Source organism: Ranitomeya variabilis, chromosome 2, assembly GCF_051348905.1.
Source record: "Ranitomeya variabilis isolate aRanVar5 chromosome 2, aRanVar5.hap1, whole genome shotgun sequence".
NCBI lineage: Eukaryota > Metazoa > Chordata > Amphibia > Anura > Dendrobatidae > Ranitomeya > Ranitomeya variabilis.
The window spans coordinates 161,623,718-161,641,330 of record NC_135233.1 but is presented as its reverse complement, the minus strand read 5'-3'; the positions used below and the strand labels follow the sequence as shown (position 1 = coordinate 161,641,330).

General features: G+C 47.0%; 1 protein-coding gene across 1 annotated transcript in view; it reads left to right on the top strand.

The window, feature by feature from the left end:
* The window catches only part of IGF2R (insulin like growth factor 2 receptor), a 243,002-nt gene extending 226,642 nt beyond the window's left edge, over window positions 1-16,360 (top strand). Inside the window, exons 47-48 of the mRNA XM_077283114.1 lie at window positions 10,826-10,895; window positions 15,221-16,360. Coding sequence (XP_077139229.1) covers window positions 10,826-10,895; window positions 15,221-15,607 — 457 coding nt within the window. The 3' untranslated portion in view covers window positions 15,608-16,360. The remainder of the gene's footprint in view (window positions 1-10,825; window positions 10,896-15,220) is intronic.
* The last annotated feature ends 1,253 nt before the right edge of the window (window positions 16,361-17,613 follow it).

Below are 17,613 nucleotides of genomic sequence, written 5' to 3'. Positions count from 1 at the left end.
AACATGGCTCCTCATAAAAAGTATGTCAATGAAATGAAAGCAGCAAAGGCACAATGTCGAAGACAACTAAGGACAAATGAGACTCTTGAAGAGCAACAGCATCGCTGGGACAAAAACGATGTATATAAGCGTAGACTTCAAGCACAAGTTCCCTGATGCAAAAGTCATTAGATTATCACAGGATGCCATTAGGCAACAACAGCGCCTCATGCCTGCCCCATCGTGACATTACCGCCCTCTATTGCATCGTGCCTCCATCTAGTTTCACAATATCCTCCACACACTGTATGATGACACTATTGTACCCCTCTCCTCCCTTAACCCTCCCCAGCAAAATATGATAAAGAAAAGATAAAAATCTTTGTACCGTGTTGGCAAAATATGGTGACCCTCCCCCAACACAGTATGATGCCCAAACAGTGATAGTCACATAGCAATCTATACAGTATGGCCTCCACACCACTCCATTCAGTATGATGGCCCCAACATAAACATCCACACTGACTGTATAATAGCCTCTACCCAGCCCTCCAAACAGCATACTGGCCCATATACAGCCCTTTACACTGCATGATAGACCCTACAAAAACCTTCTCAAAAATGTCTAATTGCTTGCATACGGTACAGTGGCCCCAACATAGCCCTGCTAACATTACAATGGCCCCCCACATAGCACGGCAAACAGTAAAATGGTCCTCCACATAGCCCTGCAAACAGTATAATGGCCCTCCACATAGCCCTGCAAACAGTATAATGGCACCCCCATGTAGATCTGCTAACGGTGTAATGGTCCCACATAACCTTCCAAATAGTATAATGGCCCCACATAGCTCTCTGAATATTCTAATGGACCCCACATAGCCATACAAATAGTATAATGGGCCCCGCTTAGTCCTCCAAACAGTATAATGGGCCCCACTTAGTCTTCCATACAGTATGAGCCTGACATATTCCTCCATATAGTATAATGGGCCCCAGATAGTTCTCCATTCAATATTATGGGCCACAGACAGTTCTCCATACAGTATTATGGGCTCCATATAGTCCTAAATAAAGTATAATGGGCCCCACATAGTCCTCCTTATAGTATTATGGGCCCCACACAGTCCTCTATACAATATTATGAGCTCCTCCTTACAGTATTACAGATGCCATAAGGTCCTCCATATAGTATTATGGGCCCCATATAGTCCTCCATACCGGATTATGCGCCCCACTTAGTCCTCCATACAGTATTATGGGACCCACATAACCCTCCATACAGTATTAAGGACCCCACATTACAAATAAATACTCGCCTCTCCCCATTCTGCGCTACTCCAGTTTCTGCAGCGCGTCTTCTGACCCTACACTGCTCAGCACAGCGTCCACTGCGGTGAGATGTCACAGCGCTCAGATGCAGAGGGGGAATGATAGGAGAGGGAGCATCAGCTGACTTCTCTGTCTCCCATGATTATTTTCATCTGTATCGGCATTCTGGACCAGAATGCCTATCCTGTTGAAAGTACAATGTCTATCGGGGGCGGCCCAATGTCAGCGTTGGAATCGGGCCCCCTCTTGACTCATGGGCCCCATAGCGGCTACATGTCTGCTGCAATTGGCAGTATGCCACTGCCTCTGCTTTTTCCTTTATTAACTCCACTGTTCTGCCAGTAACGTTTTCTTTCTCGCCTCATTGGGGGACACAGGTAACCATGGGTGTATGCTGCTGTCACTAGGAGGCTGACACTATGCGAATAAAGAAGTAGCTCCTCCCCGGCAGTATACACCCTCCGACAGGCACCAGGCAACTCAGTTTTTGCTTAGTGTCTGTAGGAGGCGGACCTGGATCTAACACCAGATCCGCATTTTCTTTTACAGGGATTTGTTGTGTGTATTAACCTTTTCCCCTTTCTTTTTCAGACTCTTTCTTCAGGGTAACGGTGCAGTTCTTCTCACCCTGTTTTCCCCACTTTGAGTGACCGAGAGAGCAGTGTGGTATCATCCACATCGCACCCTCTCGGACTCGCTGGGCAGGACTTTGTCCTCTGTCACCCTTTCGGGTGTTCAGGGTGACCTTCTTCTCGGTGGCCAGTCTTGCCCGTTTCCCCTCCTTATCCCTCTCCTCGGCTGAGAGGAAGACAGCGGTCACTTCCAGTGACCCTCTCCCCCTGGTTAGGGGTCGAGGCCGTCTTCTGCGCCGGAGCTCGCGGCGCGGGAAGGAGGACTTCTTCCAGGACCCTCTACTCTCCCAGGGATCCTGATGCGTTCCTCATCTCCAGGTAGGGAGCCTTCAATCAACAGTACGCCCCTCCCCCCCCCCCCCCCCCCCCCTCCTGTCCGCCAAGCGATTTCCCTGATCTTACCTGGCTGGATGTATTATATCTAGTGTTGAGCGATACCGTCCGATACTTGAAAGTATCGGTATCGGAAAGTATCGGCCGATACCGGCAAAGTATTGGATCCAATCCGATACCGATACCCGATACCAATACAAGTCAATGGGACTCAAGTATCGGACGGTATTCCTGATGGTTCCCAGGGTCTGAAGGAGAGGAAACTCTCCTTCAGGCCCTGGGAACCATATAAATGTGTAAAAGAAAGAATTAAAATAAAAAATATCGCTATACTCACCTGTCCGACGCAGCCGGGACCTCAGCGAGGGAACCGGCAGCGTTGTTTGTTTAAAATTCGTGCTTTTACTTGGTTACGTGAATTCCCGGCTTGTGATTGGTCAGGGCGGCCATGTTGCCGGGACGCGGACCAATCACAGCAAGCCGTGACGAAATTACGTCACGGCTTGCTGTGATTGGTCCGCGTCCCGGCAACATGGCCGCCATTAACCAATCACAAGCCGTGACGTCACGGGAGGCTGGACTTGCACACTTTTTAAAAAACGCGCGTGTCCAGCCTCCCGTGACGTCACGGCTTGTGATTGGTTAATGGCGTCCATGTTGCCGGGACGCGGACCAATCACAGCAAGCCGTGACGTAATTTCGTCACGGCTTGCTGTGATTGGTCCGCGTCCCGGCAACATGGCCGCCCTGACCAATCACAAGCCGGGACGTCACTGGAGGCTGGACACGCGCGTTTTTTAAAAAGTGCGCAAGTCCAGCCTCCCGTGACGTCACGGCTTGTGATTGGTTAATGGCGGCCATGTTGCCGGGACGCGGACCAATCACAGCAAGCCGTGACGTAATTTCGTCATGGCTTGCTGTGATTGGTCCGCGTCCCGGCAACATGGCCGCCCTGACCAATCACAAGCCGGGACGTCACTGGAGGCTGGACACGCGCGTTTTTTAAAAAGTGCGCAAGTCCAGCCTCCCGTGACGTCACGGCTTGTGATTGGTTAATGGCGGCCATGTTGCCGGGACGCGGACCAATCACAGCAAGCCGTGACGTAATTTCGTCACGGCTTGCTGTGATTGGTCCGCGTCCCGGCAACATGGCCGCCCTGACCAATCACAAGCCGGGAATTCACGTAACCAAGTAAAAGCGCGAATTTTAAACAAACAACGCTGCCGGTTCCTTCGCTGAGGTCCAGGCTGCGTCGGACAGGTGAGTATAGCGATATTTTTTATTTTAATTCTTTCTTTTACACATTTTTACATTAATGTTGTTTCGATACCGATACCCGATATCACAAAAATATCGGATCTCGGTATCGGAAATTCCGATACAGCAAGTATCGGCCGATACCCGATACTTGCAGCATCGGAATGCTCAACACTAATTATATCCTTTTCAAGGGTCTCCTGTATAAGGAAAGGGGGCTGCAATTTCGGGAAGTGGGCCTCAGACCGGCATACGATCGCCGCTGGTCACGCTGGCATTTCCCTCCTTTTATTCAAACCTGCGGGCGCGTTCCCCGCCATTTTTTTCTCCCTCTCCCGGCTTCCTTCTCCTTCATTCGGCGCTTACGCGCCCTTGTGGCGGCCGGCATTATTGCATCCGGGAGTTCAGCGCTTGGGGGCGTTCCTTATGCATGCCCCCTTCGGCGCTTGTGCACGGCCACATCATCGCGCTCTTTCTGCGTCCTCCTGCTTCCTGTCAGGGTCTGCTCACCGCGTGGGACACAGAATTCTCGGGGGAACACAGGCACAGACTCCTGCGGCTACCGCTGTCGCTGTCCTCCAGCAGGCTCAGCGCTACTGCTCTCGGGCTCTACTACTCCCGGCAGTATTTCTCCTCTCCTGGACAAGGTAATATCCACCTATGTCTGACCCCACTCCGGCCTTTGCCACTTCGGCCATCCAGTACGCCTGCACTCTCTGCAAGAAAAAGTGGGCCTCAGGTCAGCCTTCCCCTTTCTGCCCATCCTGCGCTCCTACCACCATGTCAGCTCCCCTGGAAGCTCCTAGGTCCTGGGATGAGTGCACCCCCCCCTCCCCCGGAGTGGGCTGTTGCAATGTCTCAATCAGTGTCTGACCTGACTAAGGTGTCTCAGTCCCTGGTCCAGGCACTTGAACGTATCCCGCTTCTCTCTAATGCCACCAGTGTCATGAACGCCACACACGGTGATTCGCTCGCACCTGTCCAAGACCCTCACAGAGGCAGACCGGACAAAAGAGACAGAAAAAGGACCTTATCTAGATCCTCCTCCAGTTCTCCGGACCACATCAGGATTTCCCTATCTGCCCGTTACCCTTCCTCACAGGCGGACGTCGGGTCTGACGTAACCTCTCAGTCGGAATCTGACTCTAGGATTTTTCCTTAATCACAAGGAGTTTGACAACACCTCCACTCACTGGGAAAACCCTGGTAAGCGTTTCTCTGGCAGGAAACGGCTAGACGTGTTATACCCTTTTCACTCCGACCTGGTCTACAAATGGTCCGAGTCTCCTAAGGTCGACCCGCCCGTGTCCAGGCTATCCTCGCAGACAGTTCTGTCTATCCCGGACGCGGCTTCCCTTAAGGACCCCATGGACAGACAGAGTGAGGCGCTAGCAAAATCGGCATTTGAGGCCTCCAGAGCCTCCCTTTGCTCTAGTTTTGCCTCGTCATGGGTAGCCAAGGCTGTATCAGCCTGGGCCAAGACCCTGCGCAGGGGCATTTTGGCCTCTGCTCCTGCTGAGGAACTGTCTGATTTGGCGGATCAGATTTCTCTGGCAGGAAAATACCTCATGAATGCCTCTTTTGATGCGGCGGCCTGCTCCACCAGGGCTAACGGCAACATTGTGGCCATTCGCCGGATTCTCTGGCTAAAGGCGTGGAACGCTGACCCCGCCTCTAAGAAATCGCTTACTGGTCTGCCCTTCCAGGGTTCCAGACTCTTCGGCACGCAGCTAGATCAAATGATCTCGGACGCTACGGGTGGTAAGAGTACCTCCTTACCCCAGTCCAAGCCGAAACGTCCCTTCAACAGGAGGGGCCCCCAGTCCTTTCGTCCCTTTCGGTCCTTTACCGCCTCAGGAAACCCCAACCAGGACCGTTCCTCCTCACAAGGGGACCAAAGAAAACCTTCTTTCAGGCCTCCGCCGCGCTGGAGCGCTAAGAGCCACCCCGCAAAACCATCTGGATCTTGGGGCCACAGGTTTTCTAATAAATGACGGGTCGCCCCCACCTGGAAATCCTTCCACGGTGGGAGGCCGCCTTCTTCTGTTCTCAGAGGTTTGGCTTTCAGTAGTCGACGACACCTGGGTCAGGGAGATTGTCACGTCAGGCTACAAAATAGAATTTTCTTCGCCCCCAGGAAGTAGTTTCCTCCTCTCTCGTCCCCCCAAACAGCCCTCTCATCTCCCAGGGCTTCTCCAGGCCGTCGATTCGCTCCTCGCCTCGGGAGTCGTAGTGCCGGTGCCTTTTCGCGAGCGGTTTTCGGGTTTTTACTCAAACCTATATAAATATATATATACATACAGGGTGTATATAGGTATGCGCTGGTTCAGGTAACGGAACTAATAATAGGAGCTTAAATACTGCTATTAAAAAACTAAAAAAAACCTTTAAAAACAACTTAGAATAACACATCCTGAATAAAGGTCTAACATTCAAGTCGGTGCTAATAAAGGACCGGTGTATTCACTTCAAATGAGCAGAGAGCGAAATAGACGCTTTTAAAGAAAATTTCTTCCTACCTCCGTTGCTAGCTGGCAGTCTTATATCTTGATTCCGTTTCAGAAGTTTCTCGGCAAGCGGAATATGAAATATAGGTGGGTGGCTGCCCCGGCCGGCGGCAAGCCACCATCAAAAGTCTTCCATGTGGGAACGGGATCCTGCAGAGACGCCGCTGTGTGCCGTCGCGGCGGTGAGTACGAGCGGTGCGCAGGACCTGAGTGACGTAATCGCCATGTGACCGTAACCCCCGGAGAGTGAGTACGGAGTGCAGCTAGGACCAAACAACCAACGCGTTTCGGAGACACCTGTCTCCTTCCTCAGGGTTGGCCTCTGCCTCGTACTCATCAACCTTATATAGCTGCTTGATAAGAACTGTTTAATTAGAATCCAAAAAGTTCAACGTTCACATTCAATCCTCTCGGTGCCAGAGTGTCCAAAATAAAGATCCATTTTGTCTCTGCCCGTGACATTGCCTTTATAAAGTCACCACCTCTCCAATGGCGGTGTACCACCGCAATGCCTGTTATTTTCATCCGTTGAAGTGTCCCGCCATGATGTTCCACAAAGTGTTGGGAAAGTGGATGACCCCTAAATTTCTTTTCAATATTCCGGATGTGTTCATTCATCCTTATTTTTAAGGGTCTTTTTGTTCTTCCCACATAGAGTTTGCCACATGGGCATTCAATAGTGTAGATAACCCCTGTTGTACAACATGTAATACAGTCCCTGATTTGAATAGTCCCATCTCCTTTCTTTATACTAGTGCATTTCTTTGTTGTTGTAAGTTTGCATGCATTACATTTACAGCATGGAAAAAAAACCTTTCAGTTTAGTAAATGTAAATGAAGGCTGAATCAGAGGGATTTTTTTCCCTTGGACTGTAGGGGCAATCATATTTCCCAGGCTTTGACCCTTCTTGTATACAAAATTTGGCCGGTTATTAATTTTTTCTCCCAATATTTTATCATTCTTTAGAATGTGCCAGTGTCTGCTGACTATTTTACGGAGAAAATATGAATTTGAGTTGTATTTAGTGATAATAGGGATGGATTCCAGAGATGTTTTTATTTTTGTGGCTGCATCAATTTACTCAAACCTGTTCGTGGTTCCAAAAAAGGACGGCTCTCTCCATCCGATTTTGGATCTCAAGCGATTGAACCGCCATCTTGGATTCGACACTTCAGAATGGAATCTCTGCGCTCGGTGATCGCGTCCATGGAACCGGGAGAGTTTCTGTGCTCAGTGGACATTCAGGATGCGTACCTTCACGTTCCGATTTGCGTACAGCATCAGAGGTTCCTCCGGTTCGCGATCCAAGAGCATCATTACCAGTTCACGGCCCTCCCTTTCGGGCTGGCGTCTGCTCCCAGGGTCTTTACGAAGGTCATGGCAGCTGTCATGGCCATTCTGCGTTCAAAAGGGATTCTGGTAATCCCATACCTCGATGACCTCTTGATCAAGGGCTCATCCCATCGGGATTGCAGCCAGAGCCTCCAGTTTACTCTGGACACGCTGGTTCGCCTCAGCTGGATAATCAACTACCAGAAGTCTTCCTTGATTCCAACCCAACGTCTGGAGTTCCTAGGCATGGAATTCGACACCTTTCGGGCTCAGGTCTTCCTTCCCAAGGAGAAGTTCCTTTCTCTTCGTCGGGGTGTCAGAGCGCTAAAGGGCCGAACCCTCTGTCCCTCCGTCTCGCCATGAGGGATCTGGGGAAAATGGTCGCTTCTATAAAAGCGGTCAACTATGCTCAGTTCCACTCTCGTCCCCTCCAGCTGGCCCTTCTGTCTGCCTGGGACAGGAATCCACTTTCCCTGGACCGTCAGTTTCGCCTCTCTTCCAAGGTGAAGCAGTCTCTCTCTTGGTGGACGCTGTCCATTCTGCACGGGAGGTCATTTCTCCCTCCCCGCTGGCAGGTGATCACCACCGATGCCAGTCTCCAGCGTTGGGGAGCGGTCTTTCTCCACCTCACAGCCCAGGGCCGCTGGACTGCTCAGGAGGCGTGCCTCCCTATCAACCTCTTGGATATCAGAGCCATCTTCGTAGCCCTCATCCGCTGGGAGTCCCTCCTCTCGGGAAAGCCGGTCCGCATTCAGTCGGACAATGCCACAGCCGTGGCATACATAAACCATCAGGGAGGGACTCGCAGCAGTCAAGTCATGACGGAAGTGGCAAAAATTCTCCGTTGGGCGGAGGGTCACTTTCCCTCTCTTGTCAGCCGTCTACATCCCAGGGGTGGACAATTGGGAAGCCGACTTTCTAAGTCGCCAGGACATCATGGCGGGCGAGTGGTCTCTTCTTCCCGCAGTCTTCAGCCAGATTTGCCAGCGGTGGGGCGTTCCAGACGTCGACTTGATGGCCTCCCGGGCAAACCACAAGTTTCCCCAGTACGTCTCGGGATCTGATGGCCGTCGGATGCGATGCTCTCGTGATCTCGTGGGCCCGGTTCCAGATTCCCTATCTGTTCCCGCCCCTCCCCTTGATCCCAAGGGTCGTAATGAAGATCAAGACAGAAGGGGTCCCCGTACTCTTGGTAGCTCCAGATTGGCCTCGCAGGGCCTGGTATGCGGAACTGGTGAACATGCTATCGGACGTTCCGTGGAGGCTTCCGGACCTTCTTTCGCAGTGGCCCCTCTTCCACCCGAATTCTCGGTCTCTGAATTTAACGGTATGGCCGTTGAAGCCGCGGTCCTGAAGAACGCGGGTTTTTCTCATAGCGTCATCCAGACTATGATAAGAGCGAGAGAACCGGCTTCCTCGCGTTTTTACCACAGATGTTGGAAGGCCTTTTTTCCGGTGGTGTTAGGACAACAATCTGTTTCCTATGACCTTTTCCCTTCCTTCCCTTCTCAGCTTCCTTCAAACGTGTCTAGATTCGGGTCTTTCCCTTAGCACCTTGAAGGGTCAGATCTCCGCTCTATCCATTCTTTTTCGAAGAGACCTGGCTTCCCTGCCTCAGGTGGTGACCTTCATCCAGGGGGTCGCTCATATAGCTCCCCCTTATCGTTCTCCTGTCGAGCCTTGGGATCTCAACCTCGTCTTAGACGCCCTCCAGCGTGCGCCCTTTGAACCGCTTCAGGACGTTTCCTTCTCACTTCTATCCTGGAAGGTAGCCTTTTTGGTCGCCATCACCTCCATTAGAAGGGTGTCAGAGCTGGCGGCATTATCCTGTCGTTCACCCTTTCTAGTCCTGCATCAGGACAAAGTGGTTCTTCGTCCGGTTCCTTCTTTCTTACCGAAAGTAGTCTCATCTTTTCACATCAATGAGGACATTGTTCTCCCTTCCTTTTGCCCTTCCCCGGTTCATCCCTTGGAGAAATCTCTTCACAAGTTGGATGTGGTCAGGGCTATCCGGATTTACCTCGCCAGAACTGCCTCTTTTCGTCAGGCCGATCCTCTGTTCGTCGTCTCGGATGGGCGTCGAAAGGGACTCCCCGCCTCCAAGTCCACAATTACTCGTTGGATCCGTTTGGCGGTTCTGGAGGCGTACCGTGTCCAAGACAAACAGCCTCCTTTGGGGGTGAAAGCTCACTCTACCCGGGCTGTGGGAGCTTCCTGGGCAGTTCTTCACCAAGCTTCGCCTTCGCAGGTTTGCAAGGCCGCTACGTGGTCATCCATTCACACCTTTGTCAAATTCTACAAGGTGCATACTCAGGCTTCCGCGGACGCGAGCCTGGGTAGGAGGATACTGCAGGCGCTGGTTTCTCACCGGCCGACCTAACTCCTCCTTTTCTGCAGAATACCCGCCCTAGGGACTGCTTTTGGACGTCCCATGGTTACCCGTGTCCCCCAATGAGGCGAGAAAGAGGGATTTTTGGTTCTTACCGTAAAATCTTTCTTGGAGCCTTCATTGGGGGACACAGCACCCCTCCCTTGAAGTTGTACCATGTTGGCTAACGTGCCGTTGTTGTGGGTTGGTACATAGGTTGAGTTTTATATTATCTGTTCCTACTACTGCTTTTGCACCAACTGAGTTGCCTGGTGCCTGTCGGAGGGTGTATACTGCCGGGGAGGAGCTACTTCTTCTTTATTTGCATAGTGTCAGCCTCCTAGTGACAGCAGCATACACCCATGGTTACCTGTGTCCCCCAATGAAGGCTCCAAGAAAGAGATTTTACGGTAAGAACCAAAAATCCCTCTATTGCCCACTGCATGGAGACTATATAACACATGTGACTAGGAATGAATGATGTAGGCTTGCGAATATAGTGTCAACCAGGATTGTGTAGGATATGTGTATCTGACAATTAAAGCCAAGGCAAACAATTTTGGGGGATCTGCTGAGGGATTTCTTTAGCTCTTTGTGGCTCGGCTATGAGCTCATTTGTCTGGTTTATGCCTACTGAACTAATAACTCACATATTAATTGCTATTATATTTAATGTACTAAGAAAGTAATTGCCTCTTCCGTAAATGTCACCAGTGAACATTTTTTTCCCCACTTCTGATGCTTAAGATGCTGTATAGGGATTAAAGTTACAGGTTATCAGTGAGACAGCTAGGAAGTGCTGATGGAGGGGGCGAGGGTCCGCTGTCTACCACTGGTACTTTGGTGTGTGAGGCTGTGTTGGTGCAATAGGGACACACAGGAAGCTGTTTACAGTTAGAACAAAGCAGTAGAATAAATTTATCACCGGGAAATATGATCGCTTCCCTTTACAATCCTACTGAGATAAATAAAAGTCCAGTAATTAATATCTCACTGCTGATTCATTGTTTACTTTTCTAATAGTTGTTTTGTTCCAATATCTAATTTGTTTAATGACGTTTTACTCATTTTTTCTTTTCTAAGGGAAACTGTAATGTACAAGCTAACCAACTGCTGCCGGAGAAGTTCCACTGTGTCCTACAAATACACCAAGGTAAATGGTGACTTTCCATTAAAAGCCTTCATTAGCCACTCTCACTAATAACATTTACACTGGAGTTATATCAATGCTTGCTTCCAAAGATGCAGGGACTCAAGTCTTAGATATTTTTTTATGTGGTGTGTTAAATGTTAACATAATACAACCTGATAATTTTGGTTTTTATTCACAATTCCTATTTTGGAAATTATTAAAATTATGAGAGAACAGTAAACCACAATTATATCATTCTTTATTTCACTCCCAGTTTCCAAAGATAGTTTGTTTTTGTGTTTATTTTTTTAAATCCCCACTCTACAACCACAGATTTTCTTTTTCTTTCAATATAAATGGGATAAATTGGATCTGCTTGGGGGGAAAAATTCAGCAATTCAGTCAGTTCACTGTGCTGTAAAAATGACATATTTAACTTTATTCTGTGGTTGAGTACAATTACAGTGATTACAAATATGTAGATTTTTTTTCCAATGGTTGATTAGTGTTTTAAGTTGACTAGGAGCTTTTGTTTGATCCCTGGAACTATACATCATTATATCTTTTTGTTTTTCTTTCCCTCTCCTGGGCAGGGGAGGATGCAAAAGAGCAAACCGTCAGAACAGCAGGTATCACAGCTGATTCTTTCTGTGAGGTAACATATTACTTAAAAGCAGTGAAATGTTTTGCCTCAGTAAAAGAACCCATAGTGTAATGTCTGTATACTCTTTTGCGTCCTCCCCTGCCCAGGAGCTGTGGTATGATCAGATTGTTCCTGTACGGTCAGACACAGCCATTATCCAGTACACAGCAGGGGCACATTTATAAAATTATCTCGGCACAGGAACATTTTATTTAACACATCCAATTGTGGAAATTATTATTATTCCAAGTTCATTGATTCAAATGTTATATAAAATTAACTTTGTTTGTGTGAAAACCCCTTTAAGCACCTTTTTAATCAGAAAGAGCCATATCTCCAGCAGGAGTTGGGTCCCATCTTTTCTGGGCTGTGGGAACCTGACATGACGTTCAGCAGCCTTTTTTATCTAAATCGAAGATCTTGTGTGTTTGACTGAATTAGCGCTGCCTGCATCATCATAGCAGCAGTTACCTCTATAACCGCTGTTTAATATGCCAGCTGCACTCCTTTAGTCAAAAGCAACATGGAGTATCTTATATTTTTACACGAAAGGCTGCTATGGAGGGTTGTGTGATGTCATACAACAGGCTGGGGGTCTCACAGCCCAGAAGTTGGGACCAGTCTCCTGCTGGAGAGTCAGGTCTTTTGGAATATAATTAGTCAATTTCTCTCATTTTTTGCAAAAGGTTATACATTTTGGCAATCCTCTGGTCTAGGGCTAGCTAGTGTTTGGTGCACTTTAAGTCTGCTTAAGCTTAAAGAGCTATTCTGGTTCTCTTCCCTTGTACATAGGGAGCTAAGCAGGTCCAGTGATGGTTTGTCTATTGATAACTGCTAGTAATCCTGATGTGACCGACCCCACTCAACTATAGATGAGGGAATGAGTAGACCCGACTACCACTTTAACCCCTTTCTGCCAGCTGACGGAATAGTACGTCAGCTGGCAGATCCCCTGCTTTAAGGTGGGCTCCGGCGGTGAGCCCACCTTAAAGCCGCGACATGTCAGCTGTTTTGTACAGCTGACATGTGCGCGCAATGAGCGTGAGCAGAATCGCGATCCGCCCGCGCCCATTAACTAGTTAAATGCCACCGTCAAGCGCTGACAGCGGCATTTAGCTAGCGCTCCCGGCCGCGCGGCCGGAACTGCTCGCACCGCTGACCCCCGTCACATGATCGGGGGTCAGCGGTGCATTGCCATAACAACCAGAGGTCTCCTTGAGACCTCTATGGTTGTTGATGGCCGATTGCTTTGAGCGCCACCCTGTGGTCGGGGCTCAAAGTACACCTGTCTTTCTGCTACATAGAGGTGATCTGTACCTCACCTCTATGTAGCAGAGCCGATCGTGTAGTGCATGCTTCTAGCCTCAATATGGAGGCTATTGACGCATGCCAAAATTAAAAAGAAAAAGTGTTTAAAAATATATATATATATATATATATATATATATATATATATATATATATATATATATATATATATATATATATATATAAAAATATATATAAAAGTTCAAATCACCCCCCTTTCACCCCAATTAAAATAAAACAAAAAAAATCAAACATACACATATTTGGTATCGCTGCGTTCAGAATCTATCTATCAATAAAAACAAAGGATTAACCTGACCGCTAAATGGCGTAGCGAGAAAAAAAATAAAAACGCCAAAATTACGTTTTTTTTGGTCGCCGTGACATTGTATTAAAATACAAAAACGGGCGATCAAAATAACGTATCTGCACCAAAATGGTATCATTAAAAACGCCAGCTCGGCACGCAAAAAATAAGCCCTCACCCGACCCCAGATCATGAAAATTGGAGACGCTATGGGTATCGGAAAATCGCGCAATTTTTTTTTTTTAAGCAAACTTTGGAATTTTTTTTCACCACTTAGATAAAAAATAACCTTGACATGTTAGGTGTCTATGAACTCGTAATGAACTGGAGAATCTTAATGGCAAGTTAGTTTTAGCATTTGGTGAACCTAGCAAAAAAGCCAAACAAAAAACAAGTGTGAGATTGCACTTTTTTTTGCAATTTCATCACACTTGGAATTTTTTTTCCTGTTTTCTGTTACACGGCATGGTAAAACCAATGGTATCGTTCAAAAGTACATCTCGTCCCGCAAAAAATAAGCCCTCACATGGCCATAGTGACTTAAAAATAAAAAAGTTATGGCTCTGGAAAGGAGGGGAGCGAAAAACAAAAACGAAAAAAACGGAAAAAGCTCCGGGGGTGAAGGGGTTAATAGAAATAATAGCATCAGTTACAGGGTAAAGCGGACAGTGCTTATAAGATCAATGCAGCATTCTTTTGATTGAGCACAATGAATGGGTAATAAATTGCAATTGTGAAACATCCCATTTAAGGCTGATTTTCTGGTGGCCTTCCATCCTAGTTATTGCAGTGTTTAAACTATTACCGTATTTTTTCAACTATAAGACGCACCAGACCATAAGATGCACCTAAATTTGCAGAAGGAAAATACAGAAAATTAATGTGTCAAATGGGTGTCCGTCTTGCAATCCGAATTCAGCTTACCGGGAGGGGTTTGGGGAGGGGGTGTGCGGGGATCGGCAGTGCTGGTGGAGCAGGGTCACAGGATGTGTTCGGTGGTCCAGCGATGATCTGACTCCCATCCCTGGCTGGTGCTGGAGGTTCGGTGATGCAGTGGATCCGCTGACATTTTGTGATAGTCCGATGCCCCCGCACATCCATTGCTGCAATGCGGTGGCCTCCGGCAGCCATTTTCCCTGAGGTCACCGCATTGCAGAAATGGAAGTGCAAGGGCTCACAAAATGTCGGTGGAGCCCCTGCACCACTGATCACCGCCCAACCTGCCCCATCAGCCTGGGATGGGAGTAAGATCATCGCCCTGCAGCGTTGGACCACCGCACACCCCGTCTTCCCATCCCAGGGCCAGCAGAATTGCCCAACTCCTGCTGCCACGCTCCTGGTAAGTACATTGAGACTATAAGACGCATCCCCATTTTCCCCAAAAAAAATTTTGGGGAAAAAGTGCGTCTTATAGTCTGAAAAATACAGTATTCCCTTTCTGGTATGATGCTGTTATCTTCAGCCACAGCAGAGTCCATGTCAGTAGCTGCAGTCTATTATGGATTGGAAATGGATATTATGACTATGTAAAAGGAATCTTATCAGCTGATTCATGACGCCGAAATTGCTTGCAGCAAGAATTCGGCAGCGGCTCCTGTATTCTGAGCATCTGCCTTTTACTCCAAAATGCTTCAGCATTTCTGATAAAAACATAGTTGATAGCGCAGCCAAGGAGAAGGTGACTAGCCCACTCCTGAGATGTTTCCCCCACTGCAGACAGAATCCATGCTCCAATTACATTGACAGGGAATGCAGATCTTATATATCCTGGAAAAAGCGAGGGATCTGGAGGCCACTGATCTTAGTTTTGAACAGGAAAAATGCCAAATTCCCTAATGAAGTCAAATACAAACTTTCCTAGCTTTCTATGCTGGACACCATAGTGAAGAGAAATAAAAAAGCTTAATTGCTTTTTAAGTATTTTGACTACATATGTAAATGTATTCATAGAGTGATCAGCTTTATCTGCCTTTATTTACACATTTTCTGTTTTCTCTAATCCTAAATTTCCATGTCTGAACTTGAAATTTCTCTCATTTGATCAGTTTCTCTGTGATTTAATTTACTTCACTGGTTTATATTGTTCAGATCAACACTGAAGAGGAAGTGGAGAATGAAACCGAATGGCTCATGGAAGAAGTGTCTGCCAACCATGGAAAACCACATCATGAGAACGGTCATGTTAGGAGTGTTAAGGCTGGAGCCTTCACATCACTGCATGTTGATGATCTTGACAGTGAAGATGAGGTTTTAACTGTCCCTGAAGTCAGAGTACAGTCCGCAAGGAACAAACAGAGGAATTCTACCCGGTCTGTGGGCCAGTACACTTCTGGCAGTGATGAGAACTTGATAGGAATAGCGAACGGAGGACAAGATCAGACTGGGAAATCTAGATCTACTGAACGTAAAAAGGAGGACAGGCTTCCTGTAGCTTCCTTTCATGATGACAGTGATGAGGACTTGCTGAATGTCTAGTGTGACGCTGCATTTATTAGTCCCTTCTCCTAATTGTGCCTAAAAATTTTTTTTGTTTAAATAGACAATGCTACCGCAACCAAATATGCGCAATTTTTTTAAATAACCTTTCATAGGTTAAAATTAAATCTGAACATGGGAAAACAGGGATTTTTTTCCAATCTCGGCTTGTAGCATTGATGGAATTATGGGGAATTTCTGCACTGGAGACTTGATGGAAGCTTTCTGTGCAGTGTTTTGTTCTAAGAATCCCTGCACTAAATGGTAGATGTAATCATTGGAACTTCCTTTCTTACTACGGGAGCTGGTACCTTCTTGTATTGCGTAAATTGCTCTTCGCAATCAATGAAAGTCAGAAGATACAAGCGATTTCCTTTCTTATTGGATCCTCTGTCTCCGGCAACACAAATCAAATGTGACTTCTATATTCACTTGAACTACAACTCAGGTTGGCTCTGTTATTCCATTCCTGCCGGCAGGGTGTTAAATTAATGAAGGGACAGACCAAGAAATGCACTCCTATTTGATAATATTTACAGGTACCATTGCGTTTAGTCCTAACTATGATTTATTGTGTTAGGAATATCCGCGTTTCGTTTAAGTGATCCATCCTGAAGAAGTATTTCTTATATAAATATATGTACATATCTGCTGCTGTCCTGTGCACGGTCTCCAATAGGAAAAATAAGTTATTACAATGTGTTGGAAACAATCATTAAACTTGAAGCAGAAATATAAGGCCTGTATGTGGCATAAGCGGTTGTATTTGTGATGTCTGCTTAGAATATTATTTTTTTCATGTCCATCAGTCCATTTATAAACGAATGCCCAACAGAAATCTTATTTTGCTCTTATTGCCTCTAAAGGAAATGTTCACATTAGGCATCTTTTATTGTTAAGATGTTTTTTTTCTGGATGATGAGGTCATCACCGTGTTTTACAGCTGTGACCCTGGCGATCAGAGCAATTAGGCTGTAATAATACCCCTGCAGTACCTGCAGGTCCTCCAGAGGGCGACACTCGTAGTTACTCATTATAGAGAAGACCACCCCATCTATTTATCAACTAAGCAACTCCCTTTATAGGCAATCTTGGTTGGAACAAATTACAACACATCTAATGCATTCTTCTTTGTGATGCCTAGGCGCTGCATACCTTTAAGACCGTCCCATGTCCCATTACAAAAACACATATTTTCAATTATTGCACGTAGATTTCTAAAGAGCTTATTTTTCTGTTTTATGTGCTCTTTTGGACAGCCTCTTGGGTCCATTCTAATATGTAAGAGACACTGGGTGCATTGTTTTTAGTTTTTGTAAGGCTAAAATTATCCTTGTTTTGAAATACTGTACTGTGTGCATCAGTTGTTCCACCATCTCTCATTGAGCATATGCAATAATATGATATTTTCAGGCTAAAATCCAGAATTTAAAGGTGTTGTCCGGTCATAAACTACAAGCCTGCATTCACACAGTGACTGCAGATTTGTGAATCCTCACGTTGCACATAGATTACGTTGTGAAAATTCACCAGTGCCAGTGCTGGGAATGGCGGTCATATGTCCACAGGTAAGTGCTATGCACGCTCCCGACACATTCCAACAATACAGTCCATTGAGCGAGGACACAGAATGTGACTGGGAGTGTGCATATCACGTGACCGCTGGCACTGGAGGTTCCACACAGCGTGCAGTCCATGCGATATGAGGATTCACAAGTCTGCAGTTACATAGAGTGACTGCAGACTTGTATCTGGACAACCCCTTGAATGAGGGTTTCCCTAAGGCATAGTCATAATGTAATGCAATGCTACTGTTCAATATTTAAAGGGAATCTGTCACCACATTTGACCTATCTAAACTATTAATATGGGCATACAGGTTATAGACTGCTAAGGACAGTCCTCCCTGTGTGTCTCATATCAGCTGTGTTGTTGCTGAGAAATCCTCTTTTATGACTTAGGGTACCATCACACAGTGGCATTTTCATCGCTACGACGGCACGATT